The 21,946-nt window shown below is 51.1% G+C and overlaps 1 protein-coding gene across 1 annotated transcript in view; it reads left to right on the top strand.

The window, feature by feature from the left end:
• The window catches only part of Celsr1 (cadherin EGF LAG seven-pass G-type receptor 1), a 135,377-nt gene that overhangs the window by 65,565 nt on the left and 47,866 nt on the right, over positions 1-21,946 (top strand). The window contains exons 3-5 of the mRNA XM_052160518.1: positions 7,275-7,497; positions 10,284-10,399; positions 11,212-11,300. Of these exons, the coding sequence (XP_052016478.1) occupies positions 7,275-7,497; positions 10,284-10,399; positions 11,212-11,300 (428 nt within the window). The remainder of the gene's footprint in view (positions 1-7,274; positions 7,498-10,283; positions 10,400-11,211; positions 11,301-21,946) is intronic.

The following is a 21,946-nucleotide window of genomic DNA, read 5'->3' as shown; positions in this document are numbered from 1 at the left end:
GAGGTGTCACAGGCACTGGGCTGCTCAGAGTGACCCCTGTGCAACCCCTTGTGTGAGGCAAGGCTTTGCTGATAGACCTTCTTTCCCACTTTATCTCTTCAGAAGCATGAGTCAGGGAGGGGAGTGGGAGACTGCTATGTGGCCCCAGGAGAGGGCCTCGGCTGGTCTGCACTGTCAACGCTTCTGTATGTGTGTGGGTACCATGCATGTGCTTACATGTGGGCACACCGGAGGCTGGCCTGTGGCAGCAACTATTTTGTGCTTACATGTGGGTATACCAGAGGAGACTGGAGGTTCTTCCTCAGGTCTGCTTAGAATCTTTGGGCTTGGCCGGGATGCCAGGTCCAAATGCAACCTCACTGACCCACAAGGGTTAAGGGTCTGCTCTGTCTGAGCACTGCAGCCTGGCCACACCCTCTCTCTATCTCACCTCTCACTGTCCTTGGAGCTGCTTTAAGACTCAGCTCATCTTTTCTATTTTTCTAAACATGCGGCCTGACACTCCGCAGCTTCCGGTAGTGGTTTCGTTCATTCTTATAACCCCAGTGTCTCAAAGTGTCCCGTGATGGGCAATTCATTGAATGAGCAGGCGAATGATGGGTAGAAGTACGTATGGAGGGATGATGGGTAGGTGGATGGGAGATGGATAGATGGGCGAAGGGATAGACAGAGCAGTGGATGGATGAAGGTAGATGTTGGACTCGTGGATTCATAGAAGGATAGGTCAACAGATGGAGGGAGGATGGGTGATGGAGGTGGATGGAAGGAGGATGGATGGATGGATGGATGGATGGATGGATGGATGGAGGTGGATGGAGGAAGGATGGCCGGATGGAGGTGCATGTGGTGATTGGGTAGGAAAAGGGATGAATAAGTGGGTGGAAACATGGAAGGATGGGTCAGTATGCTTCTTGCTCTGTGTCTTCTCATGGACACCTGCCTTTCAGTGCCCCAGAGTGCCACTCAGCCCCTCACTGCCCTTCCTGAGGTGGTGGAGCTTCTGCACGATGTTGCCCAGTGGCTTGTGTCTTCTTTCCTAGGACACGAGGCTCCTTTTTGGACCTGAGCTCTGAGGAGGCTTAGGCCGCTCTAGGGACCTGCTGTGTTTACAACCTGACTTTGAGTGATCCGTGCTCAGCTCCCAGCTCCACCCCCGGCCCCCACTCCCTTCCTCCCTGTGTCCCCCACCTGCTGGTTTTCAGCTCTGCCCGAATTTGCCAGTTTCCAAGTGTGTCTTTTGTGTATTGGGTCTGAGCTTTACCCTTGGTGCCTCTGGAAATTCTAGTTTTGCTAGTTTAAAGCCCTTAAGTCTTTATTAAAGGAGAAAGGATTTGTCTTTTTATTTAGCTAAAAACTTAAGTTGACAAAACTTTGCCTGCCTTTCCCTTCCAGGGGCTCACCTTGCCCTCTGTGAAGTTGCAAGGGTCTGGGCACTGTGCTTCTCTGGAGTTGGGCCAGGCCTTCCGCATGGCTAGTGCCCGTGCCTGTGTGTGGTGCACTGAAATGGGTCTCATGGCCAGCAGCTCCCAAACTCAACATGACTACCCTCTGCACCATGGCCTCCCTGGGCCTGAGTCCTTTCACTTCCTAGATCCTCCATTGGGATCAAAAGCTTCCTGACTGCTCTTACCTACCAGCTGACTCCTTCCTATTCCAGGCAGCCCATTTGCCTAAGTCCTATGGCTTTTGTTTAGACTGAGGGTCAGTGACTCAGACAGTATCAGCTTGAGTCTCTGGGCAGACAGGACATTACTTATACATATCTAGGTAGGGTACTTATTCAGTGGTAGGATGTATTTGAGACTCGGGGCTAGCCTGGCCTCAACTCCGGGGTCTAATCTGCAGAACTCTTTCTGCTCTTTCTCTGTGGGTTTATGTGTATGCAGCCTTGGCCAGGCTAAGGCCAGGGTCCCTCATGGGCAGGGGCTTTGTGGCATGCTCTACCACAGTATTGAGCTCAGCGATCAGGATGCCCAAGCTACCTTACCTTGGTGTGGTGGAGGGGCTACCTATGAAATGGGTGTGCAAGGGCAGATGTGGAGAGGCATACTCCCGGGTGGAGAATGACTAGGCAAGCAGCATCTGACTCCAAGCAGAACATCTGGATGTTCAGGGAACACCAGCTCCTGAACCGTGAAATCTTCGAAAAAGGACGAACTTAAATCATAACAGTAAGCCCTGAGAAGATTTATTTCATCAAAATGGCATTGCTTGATAGGTGTGGTAGAAGGCCGAGGGTCAAGAGCTCTAGGCCACAGAGAGACTCTGTTTCAAGAAGAAAAATGGTAGGCCAAAGAAGGCTCAGGAGGTAAAGGCATCTGCCATCAACCAAGCTTAACAACCTGAGTTCGAGTCCAGCAGCCATAGAAAAGCAAGCAAGCAAGGGTGGGTGGGATGGCTCAGTGGTTAAGGGTGCTTGCTGTTCTTCCAGAGGTTCCTGTCCCTAACACCAGGGTCAGTGGCTCACAACAGTCAGCATCTCTAGCTCTAGACTATCTAACACCCTCTTCTGGCCTTCTCAGGGATGCAGACACACAGACACACAGACACACACACACATGTACACACACATGCACACACTCATATGTGTACAAACATGTGTGTACATGCACACACATGCATATACACACAGAAACATGCACAGAGAGAGTAAGAGAAATACACACACAGAAACACACAGACACAGAGACACATGTACATATACATGTATGTATATACATACACACAGAAACATAAGCACACAGAGAGAGAAATACAACACACAGATACATACATACATACACACAGACACACAGAGACATACACATGCATGTACACACATATGCACAGAAACATATGCACACAGAGAAAGAAATACACACACAGATACACACAGACGCACATGTACACACACATGCATATACATACAGAAACATATGCACAAAGAGAGTAAGAGAAATACACAGATACACAGAGACACACACAGAGACACATGTATACATACATGCATGTACACACACACGGAAACATAAACAGAGAGAGAGAGTGAGAGAAATACAACACACAGACACATAGACACACAGACACACACAGAGACACACACACATGCATGTACACACATATGCACAGAAACATATGCACGGAGAGAGTAAGAAATACACAGATACACACAGGCATATGCATATACACATGCATGTACACACAGAAACATATGCACAGAGAGAGTAAGAGAAATACACACATAGATACACACAGACACACACAGAGACACATATACACACATGTATGTATGTACATACACACAGAAACATGCACAGAGAGAAATACAACACACAAACACACAGATGCAGACATACACACACACACACACACACACACACACACACCCCTTAGCATGTCTTTTACAGTTGCTATATGATATGAGGGAATTAAGAATACAGGACTTACGGGCTGTGACCTGTAGCATTCTCCTGGGCTAGCATGCCTTGCAGGATTAGAAGCCATGACAACACAGGTCTCAAGTGTGTGTGCTACATGGTCATGTTGGCAGTGCTTGGAGCACGCACACACTGTACAATGAACACCCCACTCTGGAGCATCTGACTGACCTCATGCAGAGAAGCCACATTGGAAGTACAAGGAAAGGCCTCAGTGAGCTGATACATCTCTGATGCCTTGGCAAGAGTGGCCGCTGTGACCAGTGTTCCCATAGAAACATCAGAACAGACCCTGCGTAGGCTCCCAAGGACCTGGAGTGTTTAGTCAAAGAACCGAGAGATGAGGCTCCATCCTGGGTGAGTGTGGTTTATCTTCAGCGCAGTGACCACAGCTCACAGTGCCTTATGTAAAAGTGGTGTGTTTAACCTGACAGTTAATTCTTTGTACGGGTATCTCCCCACACTGCTTGGATCAGTGGATGAATGATGTCCGCTTCCTAACCTCATGGTTAGCTCAATCGTGAATCATTGCCTTGGCTCTGGGAAGCCCTGGCGTTGTATGATTTCATCCCACAAACACCCGCCAGTACCTGCTGCATACCCAGCTCTCCTCAGACACCCCCTCATTACGGGCACTAGTCCAGTACCCTAACACGCAAGGTACCCTCTGTGTACCAGATGTTCTCAAACTTGGCCCTAAAACAAACCCCGTGGCTGCACCCCCCACCCCATGCTCCCACAAAATGGTGTTGCAGGTAGAACTGGGAGAGTTCCTGGGTCCTGGACCTGCTCAGGATGCAGTGAAACTTCCTACAGGGTAAGCCACAGTCGAGGACAGACGTGGGGAGGACCGTCTTCAGAAACTGAGGGAGAGGCGCGTCAGGTCAGCCATCGGTGGCTTTCATCATCAGTAACTGGACAGCCGGAAGGCCCCTCCAGTGATGCTCTGGGTCCTGGGATCCTGACCAGAGGAACAGTATGGCTACGTTAGACCCAAGAGTGCAGGCAGATGATCTGGGTCTGTGTGGTTGAGGGCCAGGGGCACAGTAGGGTGACATCTTTGTGGAATGGTGGCATACTAAGCCAGTGGATGAGTGAGTTCAGAGACCAGTACTGTAGAACCCGGTCTTTTGTGTCACAGTCAGAGCAAGAGGCTTTGTGAGTCAATGGAACTGGTGGTATAAAGAACATATTTGGGGTGCTTGGGTTTGAGGTGAAAGTTCAGGTAGTGGGATGGGGGCACAGGGTGTGAGAACGCCAGAGGAGGGAGGTGAGGGCCAATGCCATGCTGGTGTCTCCAAGACTCAAAGCCCACTGGGCAGATGGCGGGACTCTTAGTCTAGATGGAGGGGACCCAGAGAGAAACAGGCCGGAGAAGGGGGGCTGAGCTGGAGGTGCCAGGAAATAATGGAAGTTGGTACTGGGATGGGGGAGGCTTATTCGGAAGGACTGAGAGGCTACAGGCAGGAATTGGGTGGGCTGTTGACTGGGCCCTGAGATATACAGCCTTCTGCTTGGGAAGGGAAGGGAAAAGTCTGGCAGGCTGAAACAGCCTGGGAAGACTCCCAACCCTAGTCTCAGAGCCTTGTTCTTATAGAGTCAACACTTGACAGACATCAGTTCTGGGACAAACAGCCACTGCGTAGACTGAGAGCTCCCATATCCCATCTACCCAGAACCTAGTTTGTGGCCTCACTGGAAAACTGGGTCTTGCTGGGTGGTGGTGGTGCACACCTTTAATCCCAGCACTTGGGAGGCAGAGGCAGGTGGATTTCTGAGTTCGAGGCCAGCCTGGTCTACAGAATGAGTTCCAGGACAGCCAGGGCTATACAGAGAAACCCTGTCTCAGAAAAAAAAAAAAAAAAAAAGAAAGAAAAGAAAAGAAAAGAAAAAAGAAATAAAGAAAGAAAGAAAAAAGAAAAAGAAAAAAAAAAAGAAAACCAGGTCTTTCTAGATGCAGCCAGACCCTCGAGGTCAAGTCACTCAGGACTTATGCTAGACCCTCTTCCATTTCCAGGGTCTTTAGAAGATAAAGTTGTGTTGGTGGGGACTAGATACCCTGGGGCCTTTTCTGGGTCTGGGAGAGGAATTCCTGGGCCCTGAGAGAGGATGAGAACCCCATGCTCCAGTGAAAAGGTTGTGCTGCTACATCTGAAATCCCACGGCTAGGCGGGGCTGGAATTTGGAGGGCCTTAGAGGGCGAGGGCTGACTTTCTCTTCTGCTGGCAAAGTTTGGACAATCCCTGGAGCCCGGAGCCTCTGAGGTCTGCTACTGTCAGGCACTGACTGTGAGGAGGGTGAAGGCAGGCCCTTTGTCTTCACGCTTTAGTGAGCATAAGGCCAGAGTATCTCTCAGGTGTCTTTGTTCACAGAATGTGAGGGGCTTCACTGAGCATGAGCTAACCTGGCATACAGAAAAGTGTCTCTCCTGAAGGGGAGAATTTAAAGTGTCTGAAGGAAGAGGGAGAAAGCTTAAACTGAAACTTCAGTGATGGGCCCTCCCAAGAGTTACATAGAAGACTGTGAGCACTGACTGACATGTTGGAGCGTGAGACTGTGGGGGCGGGGGAGTTCATATGAGATGGTCTGTGAGGTGAGTGTGCATGAGGAGAGTACAAGTGTGAGCATGCGCGTTTGAGACTGAGACTGAGGTCATGGGTGTAAGGATGTATGTACTGGTGTGTTTACAGATGTGAACATGAACATGTTTGTGAGGGTCTAATGGTTGGAGTGTGTGACCCATAGGAAGGTGTGAGTTGTGTGCAAGTGTGTGTGTGTGTGTGTGTATGCAAGCACGTGAACTCAAAGGTTCCTGCAGGGTGGCCAAGCTCGGAGCCATGTCAGGCAGGGCCCTGGGATCCAGGCGTGGCTTGGGAGATGACACGCCCACTGTTGTAGACCTGAGATGAGAAAGTATCAACCAGTGGCTGGTCCTCACCTGCTTCTGCACACTGGCAGCCTCTCTCTGTCCATTTCTCTGGGCCCATCTCCACTACTGCAGAACTGGTGGGTGGATGAGAACACATTGTCCTGACCTGAGCCTGGCCTGGCACGGCCTGGCCTGGTAACAGAAGCACGTAGGGTCTTTCCACGGGTGGGCCTGAATGGCTATGAAGATGTGAAGTGGGTTAGTGATCCCAGCTGGCCGACTTCTGTTTCAGCAGATTTGTTTTCTGGGCTACAGAAGCAATAGCTTGGGACTCAGTGGGTCTCAGCCTCAACCATTGGTAGAAGAGAACTCCCAGGGGTTATTGTAGCCCTATTATCCGTCATCCATGGGTCACCTCCAGAAGATGTTTCTGCTTTTAGGGAGCAGTACATGTGGATCTGCAAACTGGCAGCAAGTTCTGCCAGAGCCCCAGGTCCAGTATCACTGTGGCATCCAAGCACTGTGGATGAACCTCTGGTCAGCTGTGTCTCAGGGGACATCCACAGCCCACTGGATCTCCCTTAGTCTCTGGGCTCATTTGTCAACTTAAGCAAAGTCGAGTCACCAGGGAAGTGAGAACGTCAATTGAGGAGCCATCTCCGTTAGGCTGGCCTGTCACTGTCACCGGAATGTCAGTGAGGCTCAGCCCACTGTTGGGTGGTGCCACCCTAGGGTTATAGAAGCAAGCAAAGTGAGCCAGCCCCGGAGAGCTAGCCAGTAAGCGCCCCTCCTCTCTGGCTCCTGCTTCAACTTCTGCCTCTGGGTTCCTGCCTTGAGTTCCTGCCCTGCCTTCCCTCAATGATAGGCAGTAGCTGAAATAAACCATTTCCTCCCCAAGTTGCCTATGGTCAGTGTTTATTAAGGGTGGGTGGGGGCAGCAAACTAGGTCACTAGGACAGCCTTCGTGTGACCTCTGCTTTCTTCCCCAGGGGAGCATTGCCAGGTGAACGTTCGCTCAGGCCGCTGTGCCAGTGGAGTATGCAAAAATGGGGGCACCTGCGTGAACCTGCTCATCGGAGGCTTCCACTGCGTGTGCCCGCCGGGCGAGTACGAGCATCCCTACTGCGAAGTGAGCACCAGGAGTTTCCCACCCCAGTCCTTCGTTACCTTCCGTGGCCTGCGGCAGCGCTTCCATTTCACCGTCTCCCTTGCGTAAGTCCAGCCATGTTTGTGGGTATCCCTTGGGAATATGTCATGGGGGGTCCATGCACCTCAACTTTCTAGACTCTGGATGGTTGAAGAGGCCTGCTCGGTGATGGCTGCTGGATCAGCTGCTCAAGGGTCAGGCCATCACTACAACAATGACAGGGGACATTACTTCAGCATAGGGACAGCAGAGCATCGGTGCTGTGTCACCAAGAGGTGACAGCCCGGATCCTAGGCTTGGAAACTAACCTGGCTGCTCTGGTCCTGCCCACAGGCCTACACATGGGCATGATATCTCCATAGCCAGTGGGGCAGGCCCAGTAATCGGACCTCCTGGCTGTGTCCCAAGGCAGGTTGCTCAGACCCCAGTCCCCAGCCCTGGTCCTGATCTGTATGTATGTAACAGACTGATCATGTGCTATACCTTCTCCCCCAGAATTTAAACATTACTTAAAAAAATTTTCCAATCTATTGTTTGGGGCTGGGGAGATGGTTTACTTGTCAAAATACTTGCGTGCAAGCATGAGAACTTGAGTTCAAATCCCAGGCTCCCATGTAGAAGGCTGGGTGCAGTGGCACATGTGTGTGGTCCCATACCTGGGGAGACAGAAGACAGGAGGATTCTAGAGATTTGCCATCCAGTCAATCTGGCTGAATTGGTAAGCTCCTGAACACGCGTGTTACAAGCATGTACGCTCAAAATACCATTTGGTATCCAAATGGACTCATTGGATTCCAAGCATCATAAGCCTGCGATTTGCTTAGTTGAAAGGAAAACCTAGAACTTCCATTTTGAAGATCTCTGCTGGGTTAAAGTTAGTTCAGTGGGGTGAGGCTTCGACTGGGTGCTTTTGTGCGTGTTTGCAGAAGCTCTTTCCATTCACTGAGCAGCCTGCTGAGGCCCAGACCTCTCAGGACAGACAGAGCAGAAGCCTGTCCCCGGGTTCTGTCCCAAAGATGATGAAGCCGGCCGGCTGTGTCCTTACAACCAAAGGACTTCCCCTTGTTCCTCATCTTCTATACTGTGGGCTGACAAAGTCCCTCCCTTGGGTGCATTGTCAAGGTCTGAGGATGTGGGGTGGTTCTGGCAATCAGCACTCAGTACTCCCACCCCCATCCCACCCCCACCCCTACCCCCACCCCCACTCCACCCCACCCTCCACTTGCCTGATAAATGAACAGTGTCTGCCTATTGGCACAGTACATCCTGAGCCCTGTAGTGCCAGGCTCGGATAATTGTTGTGTTTGCCCCTTGGTGACAAGACTCTGCCCCCTCCATCCAGAAGGCCACCCCCTATGTCACAAGCCTGCAAAGCAAGGGCTCTGCTGTGGGATCCCCTGTGACACCGTATCTACAACAGAGAACTCCCATGAATAGCCGCTGCCTTCCACATCAGAGGAGTCTCGTGTCCCCTGGGAAATGTATCATGGCATGTGCTGGGTGTGAGCCGGGGTTATGTAACCTGGAATATGGTCATAGCTCCCTCCGTCCTTGGTATGGCCAGCAGCTCACAGTCCCGTGTGTCATGGTGACCTTTAGTGACCTTTACATATGACTGCCTTAAAACTTGAAGTCACAAGGAAAGACAGAAAGTTTCTCCAGAGTGCTCACAGAAGATCAGTGGCCCTCCAGTTCTGTAGTTTCCTGGGGCGCACATCCTGGAAGCCCCTGGGGCCCCTCTTCACTACATAGGACGCCCCAGCCCTGCGGAGTTGCCTTGTCTCAGGTAGCTTCTGTCAGGAGCCTTCTCCTCTTTCTGGTTTCTGTTTGCCAAGTGCTGGGGCTCCCAAGTGGGCCCCGCTCCCAGCCGCCCTTTTATTCTTCTTTGTTCTGGGCTCCTTCTCCTCCGGCCCCTCAAGCTTTGGTTTCTATTTCTGTCTTTCCTCGTCTTACTTGAAATGTTCCCACCCTCCCCTCGGCCCCGGGTCCCGCCGGCTCAGTTTCTCTGTCTTTAGCAGTGGATGGTGCCTGCCAGGAGGGCATTGTGGAAGAGGGGTTAACCTGGGCACACAGAGTCCAGGATTAGATGTCCAGTGGGTACAAGAGGTTTAGAGACATGGCACTCACGTGGAGACACTGGTGCAAAAGGAGTGCCTTGGGGTCTCATCTGACCTGTTGCATGAGATAAGCTACCTGTGTTCTGCCTCCAGACACGCTTATAGTAGGTAAAGAGGCTTTGTGTCATCCTTGTAAGCATGTAATATGTGTGTGTGCATATGTCTGTTCTCTATATGTGTATGTGTGTGTGTTCTCTCTCTCTCTCACCCCCCCCCTCTCTCTCTCTCTCTGTGTGTGTGTGTGTGTGTATGATACTAGGTATTTTCTCTAGTCACTCTGCATTGTATTTTTTGAAATGGAGTCTATCACTAAACCCAGTGTTCCCCATCTCCAGACAGTCTAGCAGACCCTGAGGAATCTCGTCTTTGCCTCCTGAGTGCTGGGATTACAAGTGGCTACCACGTGTGGCTTTTGACAGGGGTACTGAGGATCTAAACTCTGATCTTGCACCACAAACCAAGACCCACTCAGTCCTTTCCCCCACCATGATGGAGTCTTTTCCTCAGGCCATCACCACCGGGTTCCCCAAGGCTCAGGCCATCACCTCCAGGTCCCCCAAGGCTCCGGTCCCCGCAGCAGGTTGGCTGGGCCATCAGTATCTCTTGTGATAAAGTGCCGAGACAGATTATTTTCCTGAACTATGGTACTCACTCCCCTGGCTGGTCATGTCACCCTGTGCATCTTCATGGCCCTGGGGGGTCCTTGATTGTGTGACACGCTGCTCGACCCACAGGTTTGCCACCCAGGACAGGAACGCCCTGCTGCTCTACAATGGCCGCTTCAACGAGAAGCATGACTTCATCGCCCTGGAGATTGTGGAAGAGCAGCTGCAGCTCACGTTCTCGGCAGGTGAGGCTCCTGCAGCCACGGGGCCGAGCGCCGCCCAAGGCTCTTTATGGATTAAGTTTATCACTGTCCTCACCTCCTGGCTGCCTGGCCTTCCAACCCTAATTCTGCACCTAGCAGCCTGGCCTCTCGAAGTCAGAGGGCAGGAAGATGTCAGCATCAGGGCAGTGTTACTTGTAGTGCTAATACCAGACAGAGCCTGGCTCCTAGATCAGAACTGGTGATTGAAGTGCAGGGGTGTGGGTGGAGAGACAGACAGCTCAGCAGTTAAGAGCACTTGCTGTTTCTGCGGAGGACCTGGGTTCAGTTCCCAGCACCCATGTGGCAGCTCACAACTGTTCATAAATCCAGTTCCAGGCTACCCAATGTCATCTCCTGTCCTCTGTATCAGACATACATATGGTACACATATAGCCAGGGAAGCAAAACACCCATACACATAAAATCAAATAAACCTAAAAGTAATAATAATAATAATAAAGATGAAGTACAGTGCATCTGTAAATTAATGTGGTGACTTACACCGGCATGAGAGCACCAGGCAGGCACGGATGTGGGGAGTAGGCTGTGGGGGTTGAGAGGGGCTAGCCTTCTCTACTCAGGGCTCCTCTTTTTTTTTTTTTCCCCTGCTTTAGAATCTTGCTATCTTTCAGATTGAGGCCCTCCACCTAGGGGGAATGGGGATGGCTTCCAGTGGTGGCCATGCCAAAAGAAAAGGCACAGAGTCAGTCTCTCTGAGCTGCACGTCTACAGCATAGCCTGGAGCCTGATTGGACGCCCCTAACCTGTCTCTGGCTCTCCCTCTTGCTGCACAGGTGAGACCACAACCACGGTGACACCACAGGTTCCTGGAGGTGTGAGTGACGGGCGGTGGCATTCGGTGCTGGTGCAGTACTACAACAAGGTAGGAGGGTTGCCTCTTTGCCTCCTGCTCGGGCCAACCAATGATGGCTGAGTGGCTTTTCTGCTTAGGATGGTGTTTGTACTGTGATGTAAGGGCAAGCGCTGTTGGGAGGGAACAGAGGGAGTGATGTCAATCAGGGTTCTGTGCACGTAGCCATTGCTTGAACTGAAGCTGTGTGGGCAGACAGAGACTCAGGTACACTAAGAGAGGATGCAGAGAATTTGCAGAGAATCCAGCAGCTGCCCTGAGCTGTGACTGTGTGTGTGTGTGTGTGTGTGTGTGTGTGTGTGTGCATTCTTAGCTCTGACTGCTTGTCTTGGGCGAACTGCGATGGGGGGAAGGGGAGTGTTTCCAGCTCTGAAGGCAGGTGTTTTGTGTATGTTTTGCAGTTTATTGGCTGTAAGGAAACATATGATCACTTTTGTTTCACAAAGTCATGTGCTTTCCTGGACTGTGGTTTTTTTTTTTCCCCATGGACCTCCCTTCCCATGCCACCAGCTCTGGGTCTCACCTTGAATCCATGCTGGTCTCTCCTGCCCCTCACTGAGCCGGCCACAACCCTCCCCAGACTTTCTAAGAGCCACTTCTATGTTAGACCAGTGAATGAGAGATGAGGACACTCTTTCTGTGCAACCTGTATGGTGGCAAAGGTATTTTCTAAATTTCCCATCCATGGCACTTCAGGCCTTTGGAACCTGGGATGTCATCTGCCTATTCTTAGGGCACAGGATTGTCCTTGTCTTCATTTCCTCCACTGCTGCCAGTCACTGCTGTCCTTTCTACAAGGTCACTCCTTATATTTGCAGTGGGCATCTTATTTCTGAAGGTCCCCACAACCACCCCAGATAGACTCCAGGAGCAGTCTTTGGTCCCTATTCTGTGCCCCTAGCTGTGATCAGGTGCTGTCTCATAGTGTAAGCATCAGCCAGTGCAGCCTCTGAAGCCTTAATAGCGATGGAGACAGAAGGAGGGGTTGCCAGGTCCTGGGACCAAAGGCTCCCTGGCAACCTTGAGGAACATTGAACTAATCGGGAGTGTCTTAGGCTCGGATAGGGCTTAGGACTAACCCCCAGACCTATCTCCAGCAGGGATCAGTGTGCTGCAGAGAGAAGAGTAGATCTCTGCTGTCCACGCTGTCCTGTTTCAGATCATGAACTGATGGCCCTATGGATTCGGGGGCAGTTACTATCAATATAAAGGACAAGGCTTGCACATGCCCTGGGCGGCTCACAGTAGCCCGAAGAGAAGCAGTAAGATGTGGTCTCTCCTTTCTATTCTCTCTTCCCAGAACTCACAGCTGGATGGACTTTGATCTCCTTTCTGTGGTATCTTAATCGGCCATTGTTTCCCAGCTATTTCTTTGGGGGTATTTCCCCCATGGTCCTCCCTCCCCCATCATGCTTTGCATTACTGACTTGGTTAGGGTTTTACTGCTGTGAACAGACACAGGCACTTGCTGTGACAAAGGCAACTCTTAAAAGGGACAACACTTAATTGGGGCTGGCTCACAGGTTCTGATGTTCAGTCTCTTATCATCAAAGCAGGGAACATGGTGGTGTCCAGGCAGGCACGGTTCAGGAGGAGCTGAGAGTTCTACATCTTGTTCTGAAGGCAAACAGGAGAGGACTGATTTTCAGGCAGCTAGGACCAGGGTATCAAAGCCCACGTCCACAGAGGCACACCTACTCCAACAAGGCCATACCTTCTAATAGTGCCACTCTTGGGCCAGGCCTCGTAAATCAATAATTCCCACCCTATTCTCGCCCCAGAGAAAATGCTCCCTGTAACCATCTACCCATGTTGTGGCCAAAGGACACAAGTGAGAGCTGAGCTCCCATGATGGGGACACTGGAAGCCTCTGGAGCTTGGGATTGCTTTTCTGCGTCCCTGCAGAGGGGGACACAGTCACCGGAGAAGTTCAGGCATGTGATTGCTCTGCCTGTGCTTTCTGGACAGCTGAGGTCAGGTGACGACAGATATAGACAGAGTTCCCATGACGTGGAATGCACTTGACTCAAGGACAAAGTGTCTATAGTTTTGTGTCCCAAATACACCTTTCCCTGGGTCCTGATATCTCACATGCTTTTGAGTGGGAAGAGTGACAGATAATCCTGCAGAGGGATACCCTCTTGGTCCTGTAAAGGGATGTTGGCCCTGCTGGCCTCTGATCCCCGGCAGAACATCCTAGAACATTCACCGTATCACCTTGCTGACTCCACTTGGTCCTGTGGCTTCTCATATGTGTTCTTCCTGCTGTGTAGACTCTCATGCCCGGTGTGGACACTCCCAGTGGTCTGTGCTTCCAGAATATATAGGCCTGCTAAAGTGAACCACAGGAACCTGGGGCATCAGGGAAACACGGGGTATTATGTCAGAGACACCCACCCAGACTGCAGGCTTGCTGCTAGGGAGGAGTGGCTGTGGGAGCTTGAGCCAGCCTCCATTTCCCCATTCAAAGCCTCTGTGTCTGTCTGCTGGGGCCAGAACAACAACATGTCCTGTGTTGGGGTTGGGGGGGGTCGCCTCTCAGCCCCTCTGTCCTGTGAGCCAGCTCAGAGGAGCTCCCTATTACAGAAGGCTACCTCCAATGGCCCAGAAGAAAGAGGGACCCTGTGCCAGAGGATCAGTAGGTAGACGTGGATTACTGGAATCTATGGTTCCTTTTCTAGGCTGGGACCTTTCAACAGCTCCCTCCACCGCCCAGTGAACAAATGCGGCCCTGAGCACAGGATTAGGCCTTCACTGGGCTGGTTCCTTCTCTTGCCAGAGGGTGGGTATTTCAGGGAGGAAGCCAACCAGTCCCCCTTAAGCCTCCATGTGTGGGTAGGCCACACAACAGGGAATATAGGAAGAGATTACAATACCTGTCTGTGGACAGCCCTGATGTTTCTGTCTGGCTCTGCCTCTGAGATGGCTGCCTCTGCCAATCCAGGTGCAGGGACAGACATGCTTTGGATCTGTGTGCCTGGGAAGCCGACCTGTCAGGCTGGGAACGATTTCAGGCCTGAGTCCGGGCAGCAGCCTGAGGTCACGGTACTCGTGTCGGTGTATTCGTTTTATTATTTTATTGGGTTCTTATACTTCTATGTCCCTTGCAACCCCATGTTATCCTAATTTCTTCTAGCCCTCCAATACTAGGTAGGAGATAAAGTAGGCCAGAGTGGAAAGTGGCTGTAGATCTCTACAGGCTACCTACTGCTGATTAGGGTCGTTGAGTTCCTAGGGGCAAGTCCAATCTTCCACATCAGAGGATCTCCAACTTCTTCTGGTCAAACTATAAGAACAGCAACCATGAGTAGCAACCTCCTCCTTCGAGGTCCCCTTCTCCCATTCCTCTCCAATCTTTGGCATTTATTCCCTCTCCAGAGTCCCCAGAATTAAACTATCTGCAGCTGGCAAAAACCATACTCCCCTAGAGCACACTGCCATCACAGATAAGGGCTGTTGACAAACCGAAGCAGCACCATATCCCACACCCAGGATTAAACCAAAAATCAGATTCACACCATATAACTGGGCTCTTAAATTCTCACCTCACTCCAGTCTATAAGGATGGAAGGAGACTCTGAAAGTGACAAAGTCAGGGCAAGTCGGTCTCTCTGTATGGGAACTGTCCATGTCATTTTCGTTAGTAGCCTCTCTATTCCTAGCCCTCTGGCAGTAAAATGTGGAATGACCTCAGGCTACTGAAGATAGCTGTGAGAAGGTTGCCTGAGGACAGATTCAAGGTGATGAGGGAGGGCAAGCCACCCTTGGAGGGACTCAAGCCATGTCCAGGTGGTGGCCTTAAATTCAGTGGGTCCAGCAGCAGTGGGGAAGTCCCCCTGTAGATCCTGCGCTGTCTGCTGTGCTGGTCCTGAGCAGACTGCATCTGGAGACTTGAACATCTGGCTGACTCCACAGTAAGGGTGTGGAGTCGTCGACTGCTGGCCATGACTGTCATGTCTGCCCTGCTCTTCCCTGAAGGAAGTGCCAGCTTTCTTCAGGTGCATCTTTGCTGTGCTTAGTTTCCATCCTGGGCATGCCAGGTGAGCTTGCCAGCAAGTCTCTGCCCAGAGACCACAGTGCCCTTTGTGGGAACCTTGTGCTCTGCTGGCCTGTGAGGGGACTTCAGAGCTGCCAGGTTGGCTTCTCGTCAGGGCCCCCAGAGGAAACCCATGGAACGCACAAACAGGATGATCCAGGAGGGAGGAACAAGGGACAGGCCAGTGTGGGGCCGCAGGGAGGCCTATAGGGCTAGGGGAGGTGAGAGTGGAGCTGTGTGACCTTCCACCCTGGGAGAACAGCACTGTGGTCAGAACCCTGAGGACAGTGTCTGTGTCCCCAGGGAACCCTCCAAGGACCTTCGTCCCAGTGAGGGCAGGCAAAGGCAGTTTGCTCTTTCTTTCTGTTTAATGACATTTTCAGTGAGAACGCCTATTGGTTAAGTCTACCTTCAGGGAAACGGAGGAGCATGGTGGAGTGGGTGGTGGCTCTAGTGAGGGCCTTTTAGAGAAGAAAGCCATTGCTCCTGCCTCTTGGGCTTCACCCAGCCCTTTTCCAGAAGCACGGAGGGGGATTGGGGTGGAGGAGGTTCGGCTGGGTGGAGATTTACAGTTGTGGCCTCGATGTAGACTCCCCTGGAGAGATGGCTCAGAGGGTATGAGCACTGCCACCACGACATGGTGACTCACAACCATCCGTCATGAGATCTGACGCCCTCTTCCGGGGTGTCTGAAGACAGCTACAGTGCACTTACATGTTATAAATACATCTTTGGGCCAGAGCAAGCAGGGCCGGAGCAAGCAAAGGTCCTGAGTTCAATTCCCAGCAACCACATGATAGCTCACAACCAACCGCATAGCTGCAGTGTACTCACATACGTAAAATAAATATGTTAAAAAAAAAACCAGTTAAGCACGTCTACCTGTGGCATATGATGGCTGATGTCAGTCAGAGCATTTTAAGTCATTCCTTTGCACTTGAAAATGCAGGCTTCGATGCTTTATTTCTTTTAAGTCACTTTTCAGCAGCCGGAGTGTGTGACGTTAAGAGAGGAACACTACTCAGGTCCCCAACACAGCAGCATCTGGCTGCTTCCAAAAGAGGCGTGGTCTTAGAGGCGAGGGAACCTACCACTAAGCAGTCGGTATTCTTGAGTTCCTCTTTTGCTTCCTGAGGGATTCTTGCTTCACCTTGTTTTGCTCAAGGAACCTCAGTGGAGTCTGGGGACACAGGCACACTACAAGTCCCACCCTCTTGGATGTCTCAGGGATTGATCTGACTAGGGCTGACACACATGTCAGAATAGCTAAGATCAAGTGAGCTGTGACTTGAAACGTGTTCCTGCATGTATGCACTGGTGTTTTGAGATAGAGTTTCTCTATTATGTGTCCCTGGCTGTCCCAGAACTCACTATGTAGAACAGGCTGTTCTCAAACTCGCAGATCCACCTGCCTCTGCCTCCTCAGTGCTGGTGATAAAGGCGTGCACACTGCTCGGCCCAGCATGTCTACCTCATACACTGAATCGAGACAGGTTTAAGGTTTATAGCTGAATAGGGAAACGGGTTTGTTAATCTCAATAGGTGTCTATGCAGAGGCAGTCTCAGGCCGTAGTCATCCCTGAGGAGGAAGCTGTGGTTGATGGTTTCTATACACGGTTAACCTCCCCACTTGGACCAGAGGAAGGCTTTTCCATTCCTCTGAATCTCACCCAGGGAAGGCTTTGCCACTCCCATGAGAATGAGCAGCATTGAAGTATCTTGACTGCCATACTGGCCTCCTAGAGCTGACAGGGCTTGTGAAGTCCCTCCCAGATCAGGCTGGCTCTCAGGTGCTTGGTCCTTCTTGTTCAAAAGATGACCCGAATGGTGATCCTCCTCTTCCTTCTCTTTTTCCTCCTTCTCCTCCTCCTCCACCACCATTACATCATCATCATCATCATCATCATCATCATCATCATCATTATCATCCTGGGTAGCAGTTTTAAAAATTTTCCATCAAGTCCATAAAAGCCCAGTAAGTTCAGCCCACCAATCCAAGTCCTCAGAAGCAAGTTATAACATCTAGTCTGGTTGTCTTGCATTTTCCCTTTGAAACATGGACAAAATCAGTCTTCTTTTCATAGCTTGTGCATAGCTGAGTCTGCTTTCCAATACCCTATAATTAGAGAGTAAATGTGTGAACAAGCAAACTGCATCAGCTGTGAGAAGATCGTGGTGATACGGTGTAGATGTGATCTTGGTAAAGGGAGAGAGAGAGAGAGAGAGAGAGAGAGAGAGAGAGAGAGAGCGCATTGTACAAGAACTGCAAACTATTGTGGATTGGAGATAGATGGCTCAGGTGTTCAGAGCACTGGCTGACATGCGTTCGGTTCCCAGCATGCACATGGCCGCCCTCAAGCATCTAAAACTCCAGTTCTAGGGATTCACCATCCTCCTGTTCTTCCCGACACCTCACATTGCAAGGTATGCATACACGTGCAGGCAAAACACCCACACACATTAAAAAAAAAACATCTAAAGGGCTTGCAAAATATTGTTTTCAAGTGATAATAAATCAAACTGACATGATTAATGTCAGTATGGGTTGCGGTGTTTTCCTTGTCTGCATAAATCTGCTGAGGAAGGATTACGGTGTGCATTCATATCTACTCAGGCTGAGTGTGTCTCTGGTACAAAAACCAGAGTCCCTATTATGAGAAGAGAGGCTCTGGCAGGAAGGTACCCCTCTTCTCAGCACTGACACCCCTCTCTCTGACTGTGCTCAGGGTGACCTTGGCCTGACCTCTGGGTGTGGATCTCATTCTTAGGAATTGCCTGGCCCTGGCTAGGGTGACTCACTTGGCTTGTTCATATGGTTCAAAATCTCTGTGTCTGTGTTCCACGTGAAACCCCAAGATCCAGAAGAGGTGGCTTGTGATCCCTGCCTTCCATTCCCTCAAGATAGGGGAGGGTCTCTGCTAGTCCAGAAACCCCAAGAGCCCTTGCTCAGACACTTGGGCAAGTCTTTCCCCGGATCCTCTAGGTTATTGTTTTGTTTGTTTGTTTGTATGTTTTGAAACAGAGTCTCATTATATAGCTCTGTCTGTTCTGGAACTCACTATGTAGACTAGGTTGGCCTCGAACTCACATAGATCCTCCTGCCTCTGCCTCCTGCTTGTTGGGGTTTAAGGTGTTTACCACCATACTCAAGGGACCTCCAGGTTCTTTGAGGTATCAGGTCTCAAGACAGCATTGCATGGTGCCACGTGAATTCAGGTGGCTCTGTGATCCTCCGTGTGTCGGACATCAGCCGTCTGGGTCAGTGACAAATGAACCATTTTGGGGTCTTTTTTCGTTTATATTTTTTTCAACAAATCTTCAGATTTGAAGACAATGTGAGATAAACACGCCCACGTTTTCATTAAGTGAATTGAGCTTTGCCAAGTACCTAAAACTGTTCTGATCAAGGGTACATACCGCAAAGTGACCTTACTTTGCTGTTTTTTTTTTCTTTTTTACTCTTCTACTGCCCAAAGTCCTCTTGCCAGCAAAGAGGGAGTGTGGTGTTTCCTAAGAGCCTAAGGGAGTGCACCCCAGGGGTTCGGTTACCATAAAAGCTCTCATTGTCCACAAGCCCCAGCCTGTAGTGTCAATTAGTTGTTTCTTTCCGACTGTTTTTCCTGCCGATGCAGCGAGCTCCTGTCTGGCCTAGGTAGATATTCCAGAACAATCGAGTAGCCACACTTCCACACAGGTGCATTCCACCGCCTTCTCTGGGGGTCACAGGGTGATGGCTGAGACCCTGGTTATCTATCCCCCATCTCTGTCCTTGGAATGGTAAATGGTTTCCCTTGAAGCCAAGCTTAGTAGGTAATAGAAACCAGCCACGGGGCCTGGAGTGGCCAGGGAGCCCTGTGGGAGTGTTGGCTGGGTGCCCCTCTGTAGAGCTGTGGTGGTAGTGACGGGTCAGGCCGCAGGTACAAGGACGCAGCCTGTCCTCTGATAGGTGGCAGAGCCGGGAGATAAGGTGCCCGGCTTCCGTGGCTGGTCAGGCGTAGGGAGCCGCATGCATGGACATTTCACAGCTCCCAGACTCACCCTGGGCCTTTGTGTTCTATTGCTCTGTTATGGAAAGTCCTCCAGGAGCTAGGCAGTCTGTCCTGGGTGTGTCCTGACCAGTGGAATGGCTGTTTCCCCCCCATCCCGCTTCCCCCCCCCCCCCCCCCCGCCACTACCATTTCCCTCACCCTCTTCCAGTGTTCCCCTGTGTTCTGTGCAACTTGAGATGAAGTTTGCTCCAGCAAGCCCATTCCCCTCTTCTCCACCCTTGTACTGGGACCATGTACACTGACATCTTGCCTGGTGCTAGGGTGTGTACGTCTACAGTGGTTTCCTGGGTTCTGGGAGGATATGGGGAAACTGAGGCACAGAGCTATCTGATGAGGGAGGAGGGGACATGTGGCTGAGACACCACCTGTGTCTTTCAGCTGCTGATGTGTCCATCAGTGGCCCATAAATGTGTCATCCTCTCAGCCTGACACAAGGCCTCCCGTTGTGACTGTCCCTTTCCTCCACAGTCCCTCTGCTTTTCCTAGCGAACTCACACATCCTTCCACCAATTCACACCTACCTCAGTCATGAAGGAGCGAGCTCCTGCTCTTAGGGTCTGGGGGGGAGCACTCTGAGGTGAGATCAGAGATAAGGAAGGGGGGGGGGCTGCTCTCTGTTGTGTCCCAGATTGGGGGTGGGAGGCAGAAAAAGGTCTATGAGGTCCTAGCTAGGGTAGGCCAGGCTTTGTAGGAACAAGTAAGATTCTGTTCGTATGCATGGAGCATGAGGTCTGCTGGTGAGTGTGTGCATGTGCGTGTGCATGTATGAGTACTAGTGAGTGTCTGTGTGAGTGTGCATCAGATGAGCCCCAGTGAGGGTGTGTTGAGGATGTTGGGTGTGGTGTGAGCGTGCAAGCTGACCTGTGCTCTCCCCTTGCCAGAGCACTTCCTGTTTGCCCAGGCTACCTCATTGTGTAGCCTAGGCTTAGAGGGTCTTGTCTAGGATCTCTGGAATATGCACTGGTAAAGGAGAGACTAGGAGCTGTTTCCCAGGTGTGCTCTTCCCCCACATCCCACACGTCTACGGTCAGGACAACTAGGCTTTTGCCTTTGTCTTTAATGTGAACCGCAAGAGACACAAATACAACTTTGTCGCTGGTGGACTGCCCCATGCACACGCTCGGGCCTCACTGGCCAGAGAAGGCCTCACTGGCCAGAGAAGGCCGACTGTGGTGGGCAGGAAGTGCCTGCGCAAGCCCATGGGTGGCAGGCACTGCAGGGTGGACACGATGGGGTTGCTGTTGGAGAAATGACAGTACCGCACGTCACCTCCTTCAAACATTCCTGGGCTCCGGCCATCTGTGAATTCTTTGCTATGAACGTCGGTTGTTCGTTTCTGACACTGAGTGTGAATCCATTCACATCTTTAGCTCCGCTGTACCTGCATCTGGTTTCATAGACACCCCACTCTGCCCCGCCCCTGCGCTGAAACCAAACCCCCACTGGCCTCCCAATGAGGAATTGTCTGTAGCAGGGTTAAAAAGACTGCAGAAATGTGAGCACTCTGGAGGACCAAAGGCTTTTGTGTGCGCACAAAAGCACTCTGCAGATACTTCAGGCATCTAAGTGGAAGGCATCAGGGAGGGGCCATACACTGGGAAGAAAATACGCTGGAGGAAAATGAAAGGGACAGGCTCAGTGAGGCTTTGGCATCAGGAGTCCGGATCTGCACAGATTGGTAAAGGTGGCCTTTGGGGGCCTCACCTTGAAGTGCACAGTAGCCCTTGGTTTCCTGAGTGGAGGAGGAGTGACTGTAGTGGCTCTGCCCACTGGCCATTTCCTTTCTACTTGGGAGCACGTGTGTGTGTGTGTGTGTGTGTGTGTGTGTGTGTGTGTGTGTGTGTGTGTGTGTGCGCGCGCGCACCCACGTCTGTGTCTTGGCCTCTGTGTGTCTCTGTATGTCTGTCTATTTGTATGTATGTGTGTGTCTGTGTGTCTAGTTCAGAGCAGCCTTTGTAATCAAGGTGGGCCCCTGAGGTTGTGGACACACACCAAAGGGTACAGATGCTGAGTGTATAGATGCGGATGATGGTATAGACTCGGATGCAGGCATCTTGTGTTGCTCTGCAGACTGGTCCTCACCTTCAGGCTGTGTGTACTGTACCACTTCTGCCCAAGTGTCCTGGCCTGGCCACTGCTGAGCTCTCTGTCCTGGAGATGATGACACGCCAAGGTTCAGTGGACCTGACGAATACCTCAGGCTTAGGAGTCTTTCTGGTCTGGCCATCTGCTCCCAAAGATACAAACAGCCCTGAAAAGGCTAATAATCATCTCCCATGCCAAGCATCCCACACAGGAACAGAGGAAAACTCGGAGCCTGCCACCTGACCCTTCAATCATGTGCTCCTTTCTTTGGTGTAAATATGTGGCAAATTTTTAAAAGTTCACTTTTAAAATATTATAAAGTGCCAGATGTTGGTGGTACATGATTTTAATCTCAGCACCTGGGAGGCAGAGGCAGGCAGATTTCTGAGTTTGAGGCCAGCCTGGTCTACAGAGTGAGTTCCAAGACAGCCAGGGCTATACAGAGAAACCCTGTCTGGAAAAAACAAACAAGCAAACAAAAAGCCAAA

Source organism: Apodemus sylvaticus, chromosome 17 (genome assembly GCF_947179515.1).
Source record: "Apodemus sylvaticus chromosome 17, mApoSyl1.1, whole genome shotgun sequence".
NCBI lineage: Eukaryota > Metazoa > Chordata > Mammalia > Rodentia > Muridae > Apodemus > Apodemus sylvaticus.
This window is presented reverse-complemented; position numbering and strand designations above follow the sequence as displayed.